This window comes from Python bivittatus, unplaced genomic scaffold (genome assembly GCF_059951505.1).
Source record: "Python bivittatus isolate LINGU-HERP-01145 unplaced genomic scaffold, Pbiv_v1 ctg000340_np1212, whole genome shotgun sequence".
NCBI classification, from domain to species: Eukaryota; Metazoa; Chordata; class Lepidosauria; order Squamata; family Pythonidae; genus Python; species Python bivittatus.
In genome coordinates this window covers 31,651,613-31,668,182 of record NW_028277056.1, presented here as the reverse complement: position 1 = coordinate 31,668,182, position 16,570 = coordinate 31,651,613, and the positions used below count along the sequence as shown (strand labels likewise).

Genomic DNA, 16,570 nt, shown 5'->3' with positions numbered 1-16,570 from the left:
ATGGAGTTTTAGAAAGGGAATATATTTAAGATTACATCGGTTTATTGATTAAATTGGTCAACTTCAGTTCTTATAACAATACAGCATAATTACTCTTTGCTAGAGACTGAAAATACGTCTTTTTCCCTTTGATTATGCTAACAAAGGAATTATTTTTTCAAAGGATATTATATTTTATGAAGTTGGTAAGTTTTCCTCCATTTGGAGATCAGAGAACAGCTCACCAACTGAAGGGAATGAAACAACTATACCATCCCAACTATACTCATGACTTTGTTTGCAAATAAAATGTATTGATCTCAAATCTAAATTATAGCAAATTTTATTTCCTTCTTATTATCTTAGTTTACTTGACTTCCTACTTACTTTTGAACTTCTTCAGTTAAATGAATTATATGTTCCTGCATTCTGCTGAGTCGGATTTCATAGCGTGCTTCTCTGACTTTGGGATGGAAGGTTCTTGTGTAAAATCCTCTCCAACAAGCCTGAAGCTTGGTGGCAGCTCTATTCATTTCTAAAAGCTTATCTTTCTTTTGGGTTATAGTAACTGATGCATCAGTAGGTAGTTCTAGAGAACTGGCAACAGAAACACTTTTGATAACATTCTCTTCAAGTGAATGAGATTGCTTGAGGTTACTGAACTTTACATTGTCTTCAGGGGATGCTTGGTAACTGCTAATGTCACCAGGTTGAATATCAGTGGCTACTGAAGAAGAAGCAATGGGGAAAATATCTTCGTCTTGATCTTCATTTTGAGTTTCTACCAGCTCTGCTGACTTGAGGGCATACTTCCCCATAACCACAGAAGCATTTTTATGCTTTTCTTTATTTTGTATGTTAAGCTCTTTTGTAAATTCCAAATCAGCATCCCCCACATCTTCTATATCCTCTACATCAATGCCAATTCCATGAAGTTTCAGTTCTGTTGCAGTAGGAGACATTGGAGACAGCCCTGAAGCAACAGGCATAAAAGTAGATTCTGAGGAGAGGAGACTACTGTTCAGTTTGTCCTCATCAGTTTGTATATCATCCAGAATAAAATCCATAAGAGTATTTCTTTCAGCTTGTACTGAGATTGGTGAAACATTTTTAACTGCATAAGAATGGTCATCCTTGGATTTTGTCACAACCCAGGTATTTTTTTTAATAATACATCCTAGAAAAGAAAATAAGATATAACACATAGACTTGCAACATTTATGTATGTATGTATGTATTTTTGCCAAACTTTTAGTATCTACACCTCTTTCTTGACTAATAAAGGATCTTTATGGCTGAGATTCCCCTTTGGTCCATAGCAACATATGTGGTTATTATTTCAATGGAGTCCAGTCTATTGACTGAATTGCAATGTAGCAAATAATATGCAATTGGGTAAAGAGCAACAATAAGAGAGGAAAAGAGTTCAGAACTGATTGTCCTCTCCTGTCAATGTAGCAATGGTGTGTGCTATATAGACCCTGCTTCCAACATTCCATCATGCTGTACCATGACCAATAGACAGAATACAAGATGGAGTTAGGCAAGTAGGAATTATTAAATGGCTGAGGTCATTAGGTGTAGGTTGTAGTTTATCTTCAGGAGTTTGTTAATACTTTCATCAGTCAGCCTTTATTGCAGTCTCAGACCAGTACAAGAAATATATTCACAAATGGTCTATAACCACCTATAACAGTGTTGCTTAAGAAAGCAATAGATTAAAATTTATCACCAAAGTTGAAATACATCTATAAAGCAGACTAAGACTCATAAGTAAAGTCAAAGAAAGATAATCTAACTATAGACTGTAAATATAATATCTAAGATTACATAAAATATGACAATATCTAAAATTACATAAAATACACACATATAGCAGAAGCTTGAGCTGTCAAGGTCTGGCAGATTTTACATGCATCAGTGCAAAACTTAGCTGTGTGCACTGTAATAAATGAAAGTTAATCTGTAAGTAGCATCTGGGCATAAGTTGAGTCTGAGCAATTAGGATATCTGCTGATCAAAGGGAGAATAAATCTAGATTGAATGTCTCTATAAAAGAGCAATCAAGAAGTACATGTTCCATGGTTTCCACCTCTCTAGAATCACAGGAATAAAGCCTTTCACTCAATGCTACTTTTTTTTATATTTACTAAAACTGCAGAGGGGAGAGTATGACAGTAGGTGAGGGAAAAAGCCTTCCTGTGGCCAGGTGCCTCTAACTGTAAGCGATAACAAGCTGGAGTAACTAAGTATCTAGTACAGGTAGTCCTCCCTTAACGATCTTTCATTTAATGATGGTTTGAAAAGGGTGCTTTACGGCCCATAAAGCACTTCTAGCCACTGTAAAACATTGCACCCCCACGGTCATGTGGCTGCATTTTGGGCACTTGGCAAATGGTTCACATTTATGACCAGTTGCCAAGCACCCCACAATCATGTGATCACCATTTGCCATCTCTGCTGGCTTCCCCATTGGAAGCCGGCAGAGAAGATTGCAAGTGAAGTGGACACAGAAGCGTAAAAGAACGGGCCTCAAATCTTCAGGATTTGAGCTCTGTAATTGCCCAGCGCTGGGAGGTTTCCCCTCCCCTTTCAGCAGTGGGCAGTTCACACTGCTGGGAGGTTTCTTCACACCACTAGGAAACCCTCAGAATTTGAGCTCCATTCCTTCACACCGCTGGGAAGTTCCTTTACACCACTGGGAGATCTTCAGGATAAGAGCTCCGTTCCTTCACACCAGTCTGAAGAAATGGAGCTCAAATCCGCCAAAAGGGGAGGGGAAACCTTCCAGCACTGGGCAGTTACACTGCTCAAATCTTCAGGATTTGAGCTCCATAACTGCCCAGCACTGGGAGGTTTCTCCTCCCCTTTCAGCGGTGGGCAGGCACAGACCTCAAATCTTCAGGTGCTCTGTTCACCGCTGAGGGGAGGGGAAAGAGGACGGAGTGAAAGAGTGACAGATCTTTTGCTCTGTCTTTCTTTTGCTCCTCCCTCTTTCCCCTCCCCTCTCTCAGTGGTGTGCTCTGTTCACCACTGAGAGGGGAGGGGAAAGAGGACGGAGCGAAAGAGCTATCTTCTAAAGCAGTGATTCTCAACCTTTTCGAAGCTGCCGCCCCCCTAAGGAGCAGAAAATTTTTCAACACCACCCTTTGTGAAAATCCTGTAATTTAGGGTATGGCCGGGGGGGGGCAGTTACTGAATTATAAAAGGCAAAAATTTTAAGTAATTTTTTTCAGTAGACTTACACACTAAATTTGTTCGATTTAACTCGATATTTTTGCCCTGGAAGGTAATTGCATTCCTTTTATTAAAATTAAAATGACTAATGCAAAAAAAATGCTTAAATGCTCTTTTATGTAAATACGTTTATTTCAAAATGCTGTAAATACGTTTATTTTTTTGATGCTCTTTTTTTTAATTTTGGTGGATGGTGGCTGGATGGTGTAAAAATATGATGAGGGAAAGATAACTATTTCTCAAAATTAATAATTCACGACCACGATAAAGAACTAATAAGTGCACTTACCTAGCCAACTGGCCAAATAAACAATGAAAGTAACTCGAAACTGAGGGGAAAAAACAGAAATGAAGCGAACGAAAAGCAACTCAAGAAACACGGGTCAAATCAAACATTCATATTGAAAGGACGCTCAATGCACGCACTGCGATTAATCGCACGGGAAGACAGCTGACACACGCGCTGCGATTAATTGCACAGGAAGACAGCTGACGCATGTGCTGTGCTGGTTGGGATAGGAGAAGAATCATAGTGTTGAGTTCTTCACGGTCATCCTACCTAGAATACAAATTCGTCTCACCATTCTTAGAAGTGCGTGAGGGCAGCCGTCGCGTAAGTTCGTTTTATTGCTGGTACAAATGGTGTAAACCGGATAATCGATTTAATAAATTTTGGGGGGAGTTTTAAAATTAAGTTCGAATGCCAAAACATGCTCATCGCCCCTCTACCGCCCAAAACATGCCCACCGCCCCCCTACCGCCCAAAACATGCCCACCGCCCCTCAGCATCCTCCCACCGCCCCCGTTGAGAACCAATGTTCTAAAGGATTTCAGCTCCGTGCAGAGCTGAAATCCTTCAGCAGACAGCTTTTTCGCTCCGTGCAGAGCTGAAATCCTTCAGCAGACAGCTTTTTCGCTCCGTTTGCTTAATGACTTGGAAGATCACTTAATGACCACAACCAAGAGTGCCTAGATTGCAGTCATTGAGCGAAGCAGTCACGTGGGCATTTTGCTTAACAACTTTTGCTCAATGACTGAGATTTTGGTCCCAATTGTGGTTGTTATGCAAGGACTACCTGTATTTGCTTTCATCCATATACATGAATGACTGCCTCTGACGTCTTCTGAAACCTCGCGAGAAGGCTGCATCCACTGTTCTCGTGGTGCTTCGGAAAGCCTTCGAAAGGTTTCTGAGGCTTTCCGAAGCATCATGAGAACGGCGCACACGATTTGGAGAATGGCCTCAGGAAGAAGGTCTGGTGCAGCAAGCAGCTGCCTTGCATAAGGCCAGGCTGGGTGCGCCTCAGCAGCAGTGGAAGAAAGAAGGTGAAGGTCAGCTGGGAGTGGCAGGGCTTGCAGAGCACAAGGTAACGGGGAGTCTGGGGGCTTGTACTATGGTGCTGGGGTGACTGGCCACAGCATAGGGCTTGAGGGATCATTTGGCAGTGGCACTGGAGCTGCAATTGCTGAAGGCCCTGGGCTTCTACTTCAGTCCCAGTGCTGCCACTGAGGAGTACCACTGTGCAGGCAGGCCAAAAGGGCAGAAATGGGGGGGAAATAGGTGGGTGGGGGGCGTTGAAGTGCCATTATGGTCATAAGTGCTGCCAAGTGCCTGAATTTTGATCATGTGACCGTGAGGATGCTACAAGAGCTGTAACTTTAGGGACTGGGCATAAATACCATTTTTAGCGCTGCCATAACTTCACATGGTCATTGAAAGAATAGTCGTTAAGCAAGGACTACCTGTAATGAATTCACCACCGTTATGCCAAAAGACACACTGCCAAGTGCCTCCAAGCCTCACCATCACCGCCAGCTCCGGTGCTGCTGCCACTCTGCTAGCCACTGAACAGCTGATCAATGTACCAGGTATTCCTTTGCAACCCATGATTTATTTATTTATTAAATTTATGTGCTGATTTTTCATTTATCAATGCAGGCCTGCTCTAAACTATTAGAAGGCAATGTAAGGAAAACAATGAGCAGTATGGCTACTTAAGACATTTTGCAGTTTCTGCATTGGATGGGAAGAACAGGAGAGAAATATATCTTTTAGAAAAGTTGCTAGTATTTTCTAAAACAAGAGCCACTTTCCCAAATGAAACAACGAGACTGCTGTTGTACTGACTTGTCTCCTAGCCTAGTGTTTATTTATATTTCTGTATGTCAGAGATCAATTATCCAAAATAAAAATCACCTAAGATACACAGACTACAAGAAAGAGAGAAAAGAAATAAAATTTATATTTAATCATTAATTGTTAGCTATTAATTAATCAGCAATGAAATTGGCTATACCACTGTATCATTGCCTAATACCAACTGCTTTCTTCAGGGAAGCATCAGAGCTAAACAAGTAATCCCTTATAGAAGTTGAACAAAACTTGGCAACCATTCTAGAGTTTATGCTGACAGGCCAGTAAATAGGAAGATTACATTTTCCTCATCTAATCAACTTGGATGGTCAGGGTGCCATGTTTAATAGATGTGACACCAAAATAAGACATGAGAAACAGAGTCAGCTGCCCTCATTGGAAAAGGGCAAAGCCAGTCTGTAAGTGAATGTTATAAAACATACCTATTTCACACAGGAGCGATTTTTAAGATAACTATCCAGGGTGAAACAAAGCCACCATTAAAATAATATGAAGAAACACTCCAATCTTTCTGAAAATCAAGATCATGGATTCACTGTTTTTCATTCTAGGTTAGTGAACAAGAAAGACAGCTATTGGGCTGAGAGGCCACAGTATCCTATTTCTCATCAATCTCTTCTTTTCCAGGAAGATACATCATTTTCAAGGATTTGAGGTCAAGATTTCCTTTATAAGAACCAGTTTTAACCAAAACTTTAGGCAAGACACTCTCAGTCAAGCCTCAGTCATAACAAATCCAAGCACAGAAGAGCATTAATGACATACTGAAGAACTCAAAAATCAGAGCTTATGATCTACATGAACTACTTCCAAAATCTTAAATCTTTACAGCTTCAGATCTGCAAATGATAAAGTAGAAGATTCAGAAACTTCATTTTAAATAGATTTAAAACAACAAGGACATAATTATTGCCACTGCTGCTGCTGATGTGGAGGTTTGTATCAGCTGTTTTATGGAACCAAACAAAGCATCCTTTGTTTCTTCAAAGAGAAGGAAGAATGAAAAATAACTCCTACATATTTGAAATGTTTAGCTTGTTCTATAGTGATGCTTTCTTTGTCCAACTATGGCTACAATTCACATGCCTTTTAGTAAAGAAAACCACTTTCGTTTTGGAATAGTTAAAGATCAGTTTTTTTAAACTATAACAATGAACAAGATCTTCAAAATTTCACCTAGTATTCTTAGCCTAATCCATTTTATAAAGTAGTCAAAATATGCTTTGTAATATGTGTTAGTGTTTGGTAGTTCCAGCATTGTCTATACATGTAGGGTTACTGACACTGGAAACAGCATTTGAAGTAGCAATACAAGCCTTGCTAGAAACATGGCTGTTTTAAAACTTCAAAAAGAGATGCTTCATTTCAATTCAATACTAAGCTTCATTTGCAATATATATTTTTTCTTTATTCCTAATCATAATGTATGGCTACAGTTGCTTCCTCTTATTCCTCCTCATTTTGAATTCAAATCCAGATATATTAGCCTAGTTTGTCCACCATAGTATGCCACAGTTGAACCACAGTTTATTAAATATATCACAATAGAAAAGTTTGAATGCAATAATCCAGCATCAAAGCACACTATGATTTATGAATCTGTATAGGTATACCCAATCACTGATTACAAATCTATGGAGCAAGTGTGCTATCATAGAAGAGTGTGAAAACACAGTGGATATGAATTCTTACCACTTTCAACCATTTTTTGTTGTCCATGGGCAGGACTGTTTGGCTCACTAGTGATAGGTAGCCCTTTATTCAGAGTTGAAGATACAGGTGACTCATCAGCATGGCTCTGATACATCAATTGTCTCTGATGCAACCTAAATACAAATATTAGAATAACTTTATTTCATTACCTTAAGAATACCAGAACAGAGTCTCTAAAATATATGTACAAATCAACTTCTCTGATTTTAACAGCTGATTCTTATGAATCAGGTCTGCTTTAGTTTGAATTTAAAGATGTCAACATTAAACAAGTTAACATGATTATATTAAAATTTCCCACAAAAGATAAAATCCCCACCTTTGCTTATGTAATATTTTTTCCAGTTTGGCATCCTCTGCTGTTTGGAGTCCAAACATAGTAGTAAGAGGACAAACACTGGCCAGATATTGTACTAACTGAATGTGCTGGCCTGGTCGGAATGATCTTCCCTTTCCTTGACTGTAAAGCCATTCTGCTTTCAAGCTACAGGGGAAGAAGTAGTTATTATCAGAAATATTATTTGTACTAAACATTTTATAAAGTCCTTTCTATTTGAAATATACAAAGCATACAAAATAGCAATTGAAATCTGGAAGAAATAGATGTAACTCAGAAGCAACAGCAGAAAAATAATCAACTGTTGGAATACCATAATAAACTGGAAGAAAGCCATAATTCTCATAAACTCCTAACCTCCAAAATAAACTATTTCAGCTATATACTCAGTTTCCAGACTCTACTTTTATCTTCAGGGGTATGTAATTAAAATCAGAACTTGAAGTACAGTAACTTAACCTTGGAATTTTTAGACTTAAACATACATAAATTGAAACCAATAAATATATTTACTTAAAAGTAACTAGAACTATTCCATATAGAACAAATAGACGTGAAGCAGTTTCCACAACTTTGTTCCTTATATCTACTTTCTATTAATTCTGTTCAGTAATTAATCTAACACTTTTTCACACAGAGGTCCTGCAGACATTCTACTTTATCTCATATCTTTCTTCCATGTCCGTTTTGTTCAAAGTTCAGCCCTTGACACTACTAAAAATGGCCTGCCCTGCATTTAGATAAATCCTAATTATCCTTTTATCCCTCACTAATGCTTTCAGTCCTTCATCATAAACCAAAAAATCAATCATGCTTTTAGATTAATGACTTATACCATGCATCTGAAAATAATTAACCAAACAATAACCATCCTCATTTATTCTTGAGTCTGACTGGCCACACTGAATTACTTTTTCTGTACCTTCTGTCTCATTCCCCACTCCTTTCCATTCTTGTCACCTAACACAATAACTATTCTACCAAAATTGCATTAATTCAGAAAACGATACAATTTTTCCCAAAACTCATCTCTGGTTCTTTCATTATCAGTATTCACTGGTGAATATATACTGCTACATCAAATATAAACAAGGAAGAAATTAATTGATTTTAGTATAATACAGCTTTTCCTAAGATTATACTCAATCAATTCTATCCAACATTCCATCATGCTCCTTGGATCCAAAATTTTCGGACATTCTACTGTTACACCAATCTATGATTCAAATGAAGCAGTAGAATAAAAGGTAAACAGTAAGTTTAACATACTGTATTATATTGCCTTGACTGAGGACAAGACCAAAGCATTTGTCTTTAGAAATATATCCCAAACCCTTCCCCCACAATACCTCAGTATCCCCATAATTAGATCTGCTAAACTACTTTTATTCTGATTATCTTGAAAGATTTCATATACAATAGTTATTTGCTAAATAGTAGTAGTAGTAGTAGTAATAATAATAATAATAATAATACTGCAAGAAGATCGCACAGACTAATTACAAGCAATGGCATGAGCATTGCTTGTAATTAGTAGTAAGTAGCAACAATGGTTCACTGGAATATCTGCAAGAAATACCACTTGCCTGCAAGCAATAATGGTAGGACCACAAAATAGGGAAAATAACAGAAAATGAAGAAGCTAAAGTACTCTGGGACTTTAGAATTCAAACAGACAAGCATCTGCCACACAACACCCCAGACTTAATAACTGTTGATAAGAAAGACAAAAAAGTCTGTATAGTGGACATTGTAATACCTAGAGACAGCAGAATAAAAGAGAAAGAACTGGAGAAAATCACAAAATATAAAGACCTGCAAATAGAAGTAGAATGACTGTGGCAAAAGAAAGCAAGGATAGTACCAATAGTAATAGGTGCCTTGGGAGCAATTCCAAAACATCTGGAGCACTACTTGAACACCATCAGCATTGACAAAATCACCACCAGTCAACTGCAAAAGGCAGGAACATCTTATGACAATACCTTTAATATTAGTAAACAACGTCTGCCTATCCCAGCTCCTTGAGAAGGACTCAATAGGTGGGCAAAAATGCCAGATCCAGTCTAAACATCAGGCTTTAACCAATCATCATCATCATCATCATATCAAAGCAGCAACAATTTCAGTAAAGAAAGACATAGAACTGGAGATGTGAATAATTTTAATTAAAATATAGAAATGTAAGAATAGCATGCTCCCTCAGCGTTCTGTGTCTGACACATTTTTTTCTTTTACCTGGTAGCAGAGAGATTGCTAAAACAAGCTATCTCTTCCTGAGCTGCTTTTCTCCCCAGCTCAGAGCTTCCCTAAAATGCTAACTGCAAATTAACAAGCTTCCCTCTGTGACCTTAATTAGTTGATTAGATCCCTCCAGCTGGCTTGCACTGCTATCTGAAACTGACAAGACCTTAATCACTTTCACACTAAAGGCTTTCTTTTGCCTCCTAAGGCAAATAGCCAATGCCAGCTCATTCCTTTCTATGCATATTCCCCATTGTGTGCCTGGTTACTCTCTTGTAATCCCTTCCTCTCCAACAAATGTAAATACAAACATTAATTCTCTTTTTGCTAATTACCCCGGTGCTGGGTGAGCATTCCCAAGGGCAGGGCAGTGGGGAAAAAGGGCTATAAAATATGCCCTTTTACCCAGCTTTCTCGTGAGTTGAGTTCTGGAAATCTTCCCCACTGTTTGGGCTCATATCCTTCTGATGCTGTAAGTATGTTCAGGGGCAATTTCTTAATAAATCTTTTTCAAGATTTATTACCATCCTGGCATCTCCCTTAATGTTCTTGTTCTTTGGTATCTGTCCTGCAAATTCTAAAGTAGGGTCGATGCATAGATTAACGGCAACACTAAGTTTAATCATATTCATTACCTTGTGATTTTAATATTCTTACCTTTCTTTCTGAGAAACCACATAGCCATCAATTACTTTAAGGCTGAGACACCAACTGACAATAAATGGTCGATAATCAAAACCTGGAATGGAAGGTGTTGCCATCACACAAGGATTGTTCATAATTGATAGCTGCTCTAGTTTAGGAAAGGAAGTCAGGAAAGAAATCTAAAAAAAAGGAAACAATCATTGTGGCAATTAATTGGATGAAAATTTACAGGCTGAACAGCATTATACATATATACTATAATTTAGTTATGTTGTTTGAGGGAAGAATAATTTTACTTGCTTAATTGTATTCCAAGACCATTGTTTTAAGTATTTATCAGAATTTATTAAACCTGTAAAGTAATAGAATATTTTCAGTTAATAGCTTTATTGTAATATGGAAGACATTTCAATTATTTCTATTCTTTGTTGGACATGAAGTTAAGAACATAAAAACAAAAAGTCATCCACATCAGGTATGATCATAGATCTTCTTTACCTCCAGAAAACAAACCCTGTGAAGTACTTTGTGGTGAGAGAAAGAGGCTGGTCCAAAATCACACAATGAATTTTCATGGCTGAGAACAGATTGAACCAGGGCACTCCCAATGTCTACATTTTAATCATCACACTGAACTAGTTCACTTTTTGACAAATTGTGAAAAACTTTTTTAACCTGCTGAATTGGAATTATGAGCAGTTATCTTCTTGTCCCAAAATATAATTACTGACAGTTATCTTCTCACCCCAAAGTATAATTACTGAGAGTTTTTAAGAGAAAAATATTTACAATTACATAATCATATTTGCTTCACAATATGACTCCTCCCTGCTCCGTTCATAACGGTGTTGAGAATGAAAATCAAATTCACATTGCCTGCCAACTGACGCTTCTACTATTTAATCTGTTCAAGCCGATCATTACTAAAAAAAGGTACGATATACCAGGAACATTTGTTCTCCTCTCCCCTCAGGCACGGCCAATTTTGTTTTTGTTTTAATTCCTGTGTTTATTAAATGTAAAGCATTTTATAAGTAATCCAAATATTATTTTTATTCATAGTGATTGATATTTAAATTTCAAAACTATACTGCAAAGAATTTAAGAATCTGTACCAATGAATGTCTTTCCCCCTTTTAGAGTATTTTTAATAATATCTAATTACTAACAGTCATTTAATTTTAGAATATACATATCTTCTGTGCCAGAAACTTATCAATAAAAACAAGTTATTTATTCTTCTAAAAATAGAAGAAAATATAATAGAATGTAACTATAGCAATTTAGGTTGTACTTGATTTCTCTTTCTCAAAAAGAGCTACTTGGTTTTCCTCAAAAATGTTATTCTTACCTCATTCAAATCTCTAATTTCATTTTCTGCCAATGAAAGAATAGTCAGGCCTTGAGGTAAACAAGAAGGTGCTGTACGCAATGAAGTTATGATATTTCCATGCAGCAGCAGAGTCTTGAGGGACAGTAGAATGGAGAAGGCAATATGTAGACATTGACTTAATATGAATTGCTCTGAATATTCATAAAAGAACTACATAACAATTATTATTATTATGAAAATACAGCTGAATATATATTTTTATGTCAAAAATAAATGACATTTCAAGGGAATTTTTAAAAAAAACACATTGTTCATAAATATATTCTCTCTTTAGTTTCAGTGAAATGTAATGTGTTAGATTTAATGATAGTAGTCACGCTTCGCTTCCATTGGATTAGTTAATCATGATTAACAAATCTCATTCATTTTAGTGGGACTAAAGAAAAACAGATTAAAATACTTTAAAAGCATTTGCAGAGGATTTTTATTTGAAACAGTTCTACACTACCATGTTATTCATGGCTACCTGAAGAAAATGCTACTGTGAACTCACTCCTTAATTAGGAATATTTACACCCTCAGAGAATATAATCTAAGCAATATTTACCTTTAGAGATGAAAGTCTGGAGATATCTCCTATTTGGGGTATATTGTTATCTGACAAATCAAGATGTTGAAGAGACATGCAGCAACTGATCTGGTCTATGGTCTAGAGGAAGACAATATATTTTTCAGCAACATTATGAAGCTTAATTGTTGTGATCACTTATAGTTCTCGATACCAAAATGTAATGTTCTCTTACATTAGCAAAGAATTAATATATCAAATGATATGGCATGGGGGGAGTGCCTTTGAGTCTGTGTTGACTCCTGGCACCTGTCTGGACAGGTCCCTGCAGTTTTCTTGGCAAGCTCTCAGAAGTGGTTTGCCATTGCCACCTTCCTAGGGTTGAGAGAGAGTGCCCGAGGTCACCCAGCTCCTGGTTTCTAGCCTGATGCATTAACCACTATACTAAACTGGCTCTCAGTATGGCATGACATGCTATAAATTCTTCTTCAATCATAAAAAATGGAACGTGGATGCCTTATTTGGGTTGAATTTACTTTATGGCAAAGATGGATAGAAGGTAGACCATATCTAATAGTAGATCTCTGGGTGATATAGTTTCTACTCTCAACTGTTTAATATAATACGCCATGTAAAGTAGTTTCCAAAATTTAAAAAAACCAGATGAAAAATCAGGACTGGATTTTGTGTGGAAGGCCTGTGAGCCTAGAAGTAATAGTGAAGATACATAAAATCATAGAATGTAAGGGCTGGAAGGCCTCTTGGAGATCTAGTCCAAGCCCATACCCAAAGCAGGAATCTACTACATTCTGTGTTTGGTCAAAGCTATATGCAGAGGAACTTTCTTCACTAATTCTTTTAGATACAGTGGGGCAAAAAAGTATTTAGTCAGCCACCAATTGTGCAAGTTCTCCCACTTCAAAAGATGAGAGAGGCCTGTAATTTTCATCATAGGTATACCTCAACTATGAGAGACAAAATGAGAAAAAAAATCCAGAAAATCACATTGTCTGATTTTTAAAGAATTTATTTGCAAATCATGGTGGAAAATAAGTATTTGGTCAATATCAAAAGTTCATCTCAATACTTTGTTATATATCCTTTGTTGGCAATGACAGAGGTCAAACGTTTTCTGTAAGTCTTCACAAGGTTTTCACACACTGTTGCTGGTATTTTGGCCCATTCCTCCATGCAGATCTCCTCTAGAGCAGTGATGTTTTGGGGCTGTCGCTGGGCAACACGGACTTTCAACTCCCTCCAAAGGTTTTCCATGGGGTTGAGATCTGGAGACTGGCTAGGCCACTCCAGGACCTTGAAATGCTTCTTACCAAGCCACTCCTTCGTTGCCCGGGCGGTGTGTTTGGGATCATTGTCATGCTGAAAGACCCAGCCACGTTTTATCTTCAATGCCCTTGCTGATGGAAGGAGGTGTTCACTCAAAATCTCACGATACATGGCCCCATTCATTCTTTCCTTTACATGGATCAGTCGTCCTGGTCCCTTTGCAGAAAAACAGCCCCAAAGCATGATGTTTCCACCCCATGCTTCACAGTAGGTATGGTGTTCTTTGGATGCAACTCAGCATTCTCTCTCCTCCAAACACGACGAGTTGAATTTAGACCAAAACGTTCTACTTTGGTTTCATCTGACCATATGACATTCTCCCAATCCTCTTCTGGATCATCCAAATGCTCTCTAGCAAACTTCAGACGGGCCCAGACATGTACTGGCTTAAGCAGGGGGACACATCTGGCACTGCAGGATTTGAGTCCCTGGCAGCGTAGTGTGTTACTGATGGTAGCCTTTGTTACTTTGGTCCCAGCTCTCTGCAGGTCATTCACTAGGTCCCCCTGTGTGGTTCTGGGATTTTTGCTCACTGTTCTTGTGATCATTTTGACCCCACGGGGTGAGATCTTGCGTGGAGCCCCAGATCAAGGGAGATTATCAGTGGTCTTGTATGTCTTCCATTTTCTAATTATTGCTCCCACAGTTGATTTCTTCACACCAAGCTGCTTGCCTATTGCAGATTCAGTCTTCCCAGCCTGGTGCAGGTCTACAATTTTGTTTCTGGTGTCCTTCTACAGCTCTTTGGTCTTGGCCATAGTGGAGTTTGGAGTGTGACTGTTTGAGGTTGTGGACAGGTGTCTTTTATACTGATAACAAGGTCAAACAGGTGCCATTACTACAGGTAACAAGTGGAGGACAGAGGAGCCTCTTAAAGAAGTAGTTACAGGTCTGTGAGAGCCAGACATCTTGCTTGTTTGTAGGTGACCAAATACTTATTTTCCACCATGATTTGCAAATAAATTCTTTAAAAATCAGACAATGTGATTTTCTGGATTTTTTTTCTCATTTTGTCTCTCATAGTTGAGGTATACCTATGATGAAAATTACAGGCCTCTCTCATCTTTTTAAGTGGGAGAACGCACAATTGGTGGCTGACTAAATACTTTTTTGCCCCACTGTACATGATTCCCCTAAGCCTCTGTTTTGTGTCTGATTTTAGTTTGATTCCTGATTCTAGTTTGCATTGGATTCTGGAACATAGGACATAGGGGCATTAACATAAAGCTCAGGGTCAATACAGACCCTTGAAATCCTTGGTGCAGCTCCAGGGGACCTCCAAAACTTGCTGTCAAATAGTAAGTTTTAATTTAATAGAAATGGAACATTATAAAATACTTGAATGGAGTATTATCATATTTCCCATTTAGTGTAAAGAAAATTTAAATGAAACAAAATGTACTTTATATTGGCCCCACTCACTACTTTTTGGAGTCTGCCTACCTGCACATCTCTCAAAGGTTAAATGTAGCTTGCTGCCTTGAAAAAGTTGCACAGCCCTATTCTAGCAGCTTGAGATTCTAATAAAATCAAGAGAGATTCCAGGAGCCTGAAGTCTGCATGACAAAGTGAAAACAGAATTTTAGAAATGTCTGTAAATTTATTAAAAAGGAAAAACTGAAATATCACATTGGCATAAGTATTCAGACCCCTTGCAACAACACTTGAAATTTAGCTCAGGTGCCTTCCATCTCCCTTGATCATTGCTGAGCTGCTTCTACACCTTGATTGGAGTCCACCTGTGGTAAATTAAATTGATTGGACATGATCTGGAAAGGCACGCACCTCTCCATCAAAGGCCTCACAGCTGACAATGCATACTATACCAGAGCAAAAGCCATGAAGTCAAAGGAACTGCCTACAGAGCTCAGAGACAGGATTATTGCAAGGCACAGATCTGGGGAAAGCTACAAAAAAAATTTATGCGGCACTGAAGATTCCCAAGAGCACAGCGGCCTCCATAATTCTCAAATGGAAGAAGGCTGGCGCAACCAGGACTCTTCCAAGAGCCGGTTGCCCAGCGAAACTGAGCAATTGGGGGAGAAGAGCCATAGTAAGAGAGGTGACCAAGAACCCGATGGTCACTCTGACTGAGCTCCAGAGATCCTGTGTGGAGATGGGACAACGTTCCAGAAGGACAACCATCACTACAGCCCTCCACTGATCTGGGCTTTATGGCAGAGTGGCTAGACAGAAGCCTCTTCTCAGTGCAAAACACATGAAAGCCCGCTTGGAGTTTGCAAAAAAGCACCTGAAGGACTCTCAGACTGTGAGGAACAAGATTCTCTGGTCTGATGAAACCAAGATTGAACTGTTTGGCCTCTATTCTAAATGTTATGTCTGGAGGAAACCAGGCACTGCTCATCCCCTGCCCAATACCATCCCAACAGTGAAGCATGGTGGTGGCAGCGTCATGCTGTGGGGGTGTTTTTCAGCAGCAGGGACTGGGAGACTGGTCAGGGTTGAGGCAAAGCTGAATGGAGCAAAGTACAGAGATCTCCTCAATGAAAACCTGTTCCACAGCACTCAGGACCTCAGACTGGGCCGAAGGTTCACCTTCCAACATGACAACGATCCTATGCACACAGCCAAGACAACACAGGAATGGCTTAGGGACAACTCCGTGAATGTCCTAGAGTGGCCCAGCCAGAGCCTGACTTGAACCCTATTGAACATCTCTGGAGAGTCCTGAAAATGGCTGTCCCCATCCAACCTGATTGAGCTTGAGAGGATTTGCAACAAAGAATGCCAGAAAATCCCCCAATCCAGGTGTGCAAAGCTTGTCGCGTCATACCAAGAAAGACTTGAGGCTGTAATTGCTGCCAAAGGTGCTTCAACAAAGTATTGAGTAAAGTGTCTGAATACTTATGCCAATGTGATATTTCAGTTTTTCCTTTTTAATAAATTTATAGACATTTCTAAAATTGTTTTCACTTTATCATTATGGGGTATTGTGTGTAGGTTAATCAGAAAAAAAATGAATTTGAATGATTGTAGTATCAGGCTGCAACATAA

The 16,570-nt window shown here is 38.6% G+C and overlaps 1 protein-coding gene across 2 annotated transcripts in view; it reads right to left on the bottom strand.

The window, feature by feature from the left end:
- The window catches only part of CEP97 (centrosomal protein 97), a 30,012-nt gene that overhangs the window by 5,557 nt on the left and 7,885 nt on the right, over positions 1 to 16,570 (bottom strand). For both annotated transcript variants that reach the window (XM_007429283.4, XM_088140826.1), the window contains exons 4-9: positions 12,251 to 12,352; positions 11,662 to 11,775; positions 10,323 to 10,489; positions 7,404 to 7,568; positions 7,064 to 7,197; positions 367 to 1,156 (exon numbers count right to left, since the gene is read on the bottom strand). In XM_007429283.4, the coding sequence (XP_007429345.1) occupies positions 367 to 1,156; positions 7,064 to 7,197; positions 7,404 to 7,568; positions 10,323 to 10,489; positions 11,662 to 11,775; positions 12,251 to 12,352 (1,472 nt within the window). The remainder of the gene's footprint in view (positions 1 to 366; positions 1,157 to 7,063; positions 7,198 to 7,403; positions 7,569 to 10,322; positions 10,490 to 11,661; positions 11,776 to 12,250; positions 12,353 to 16,570) is intronic.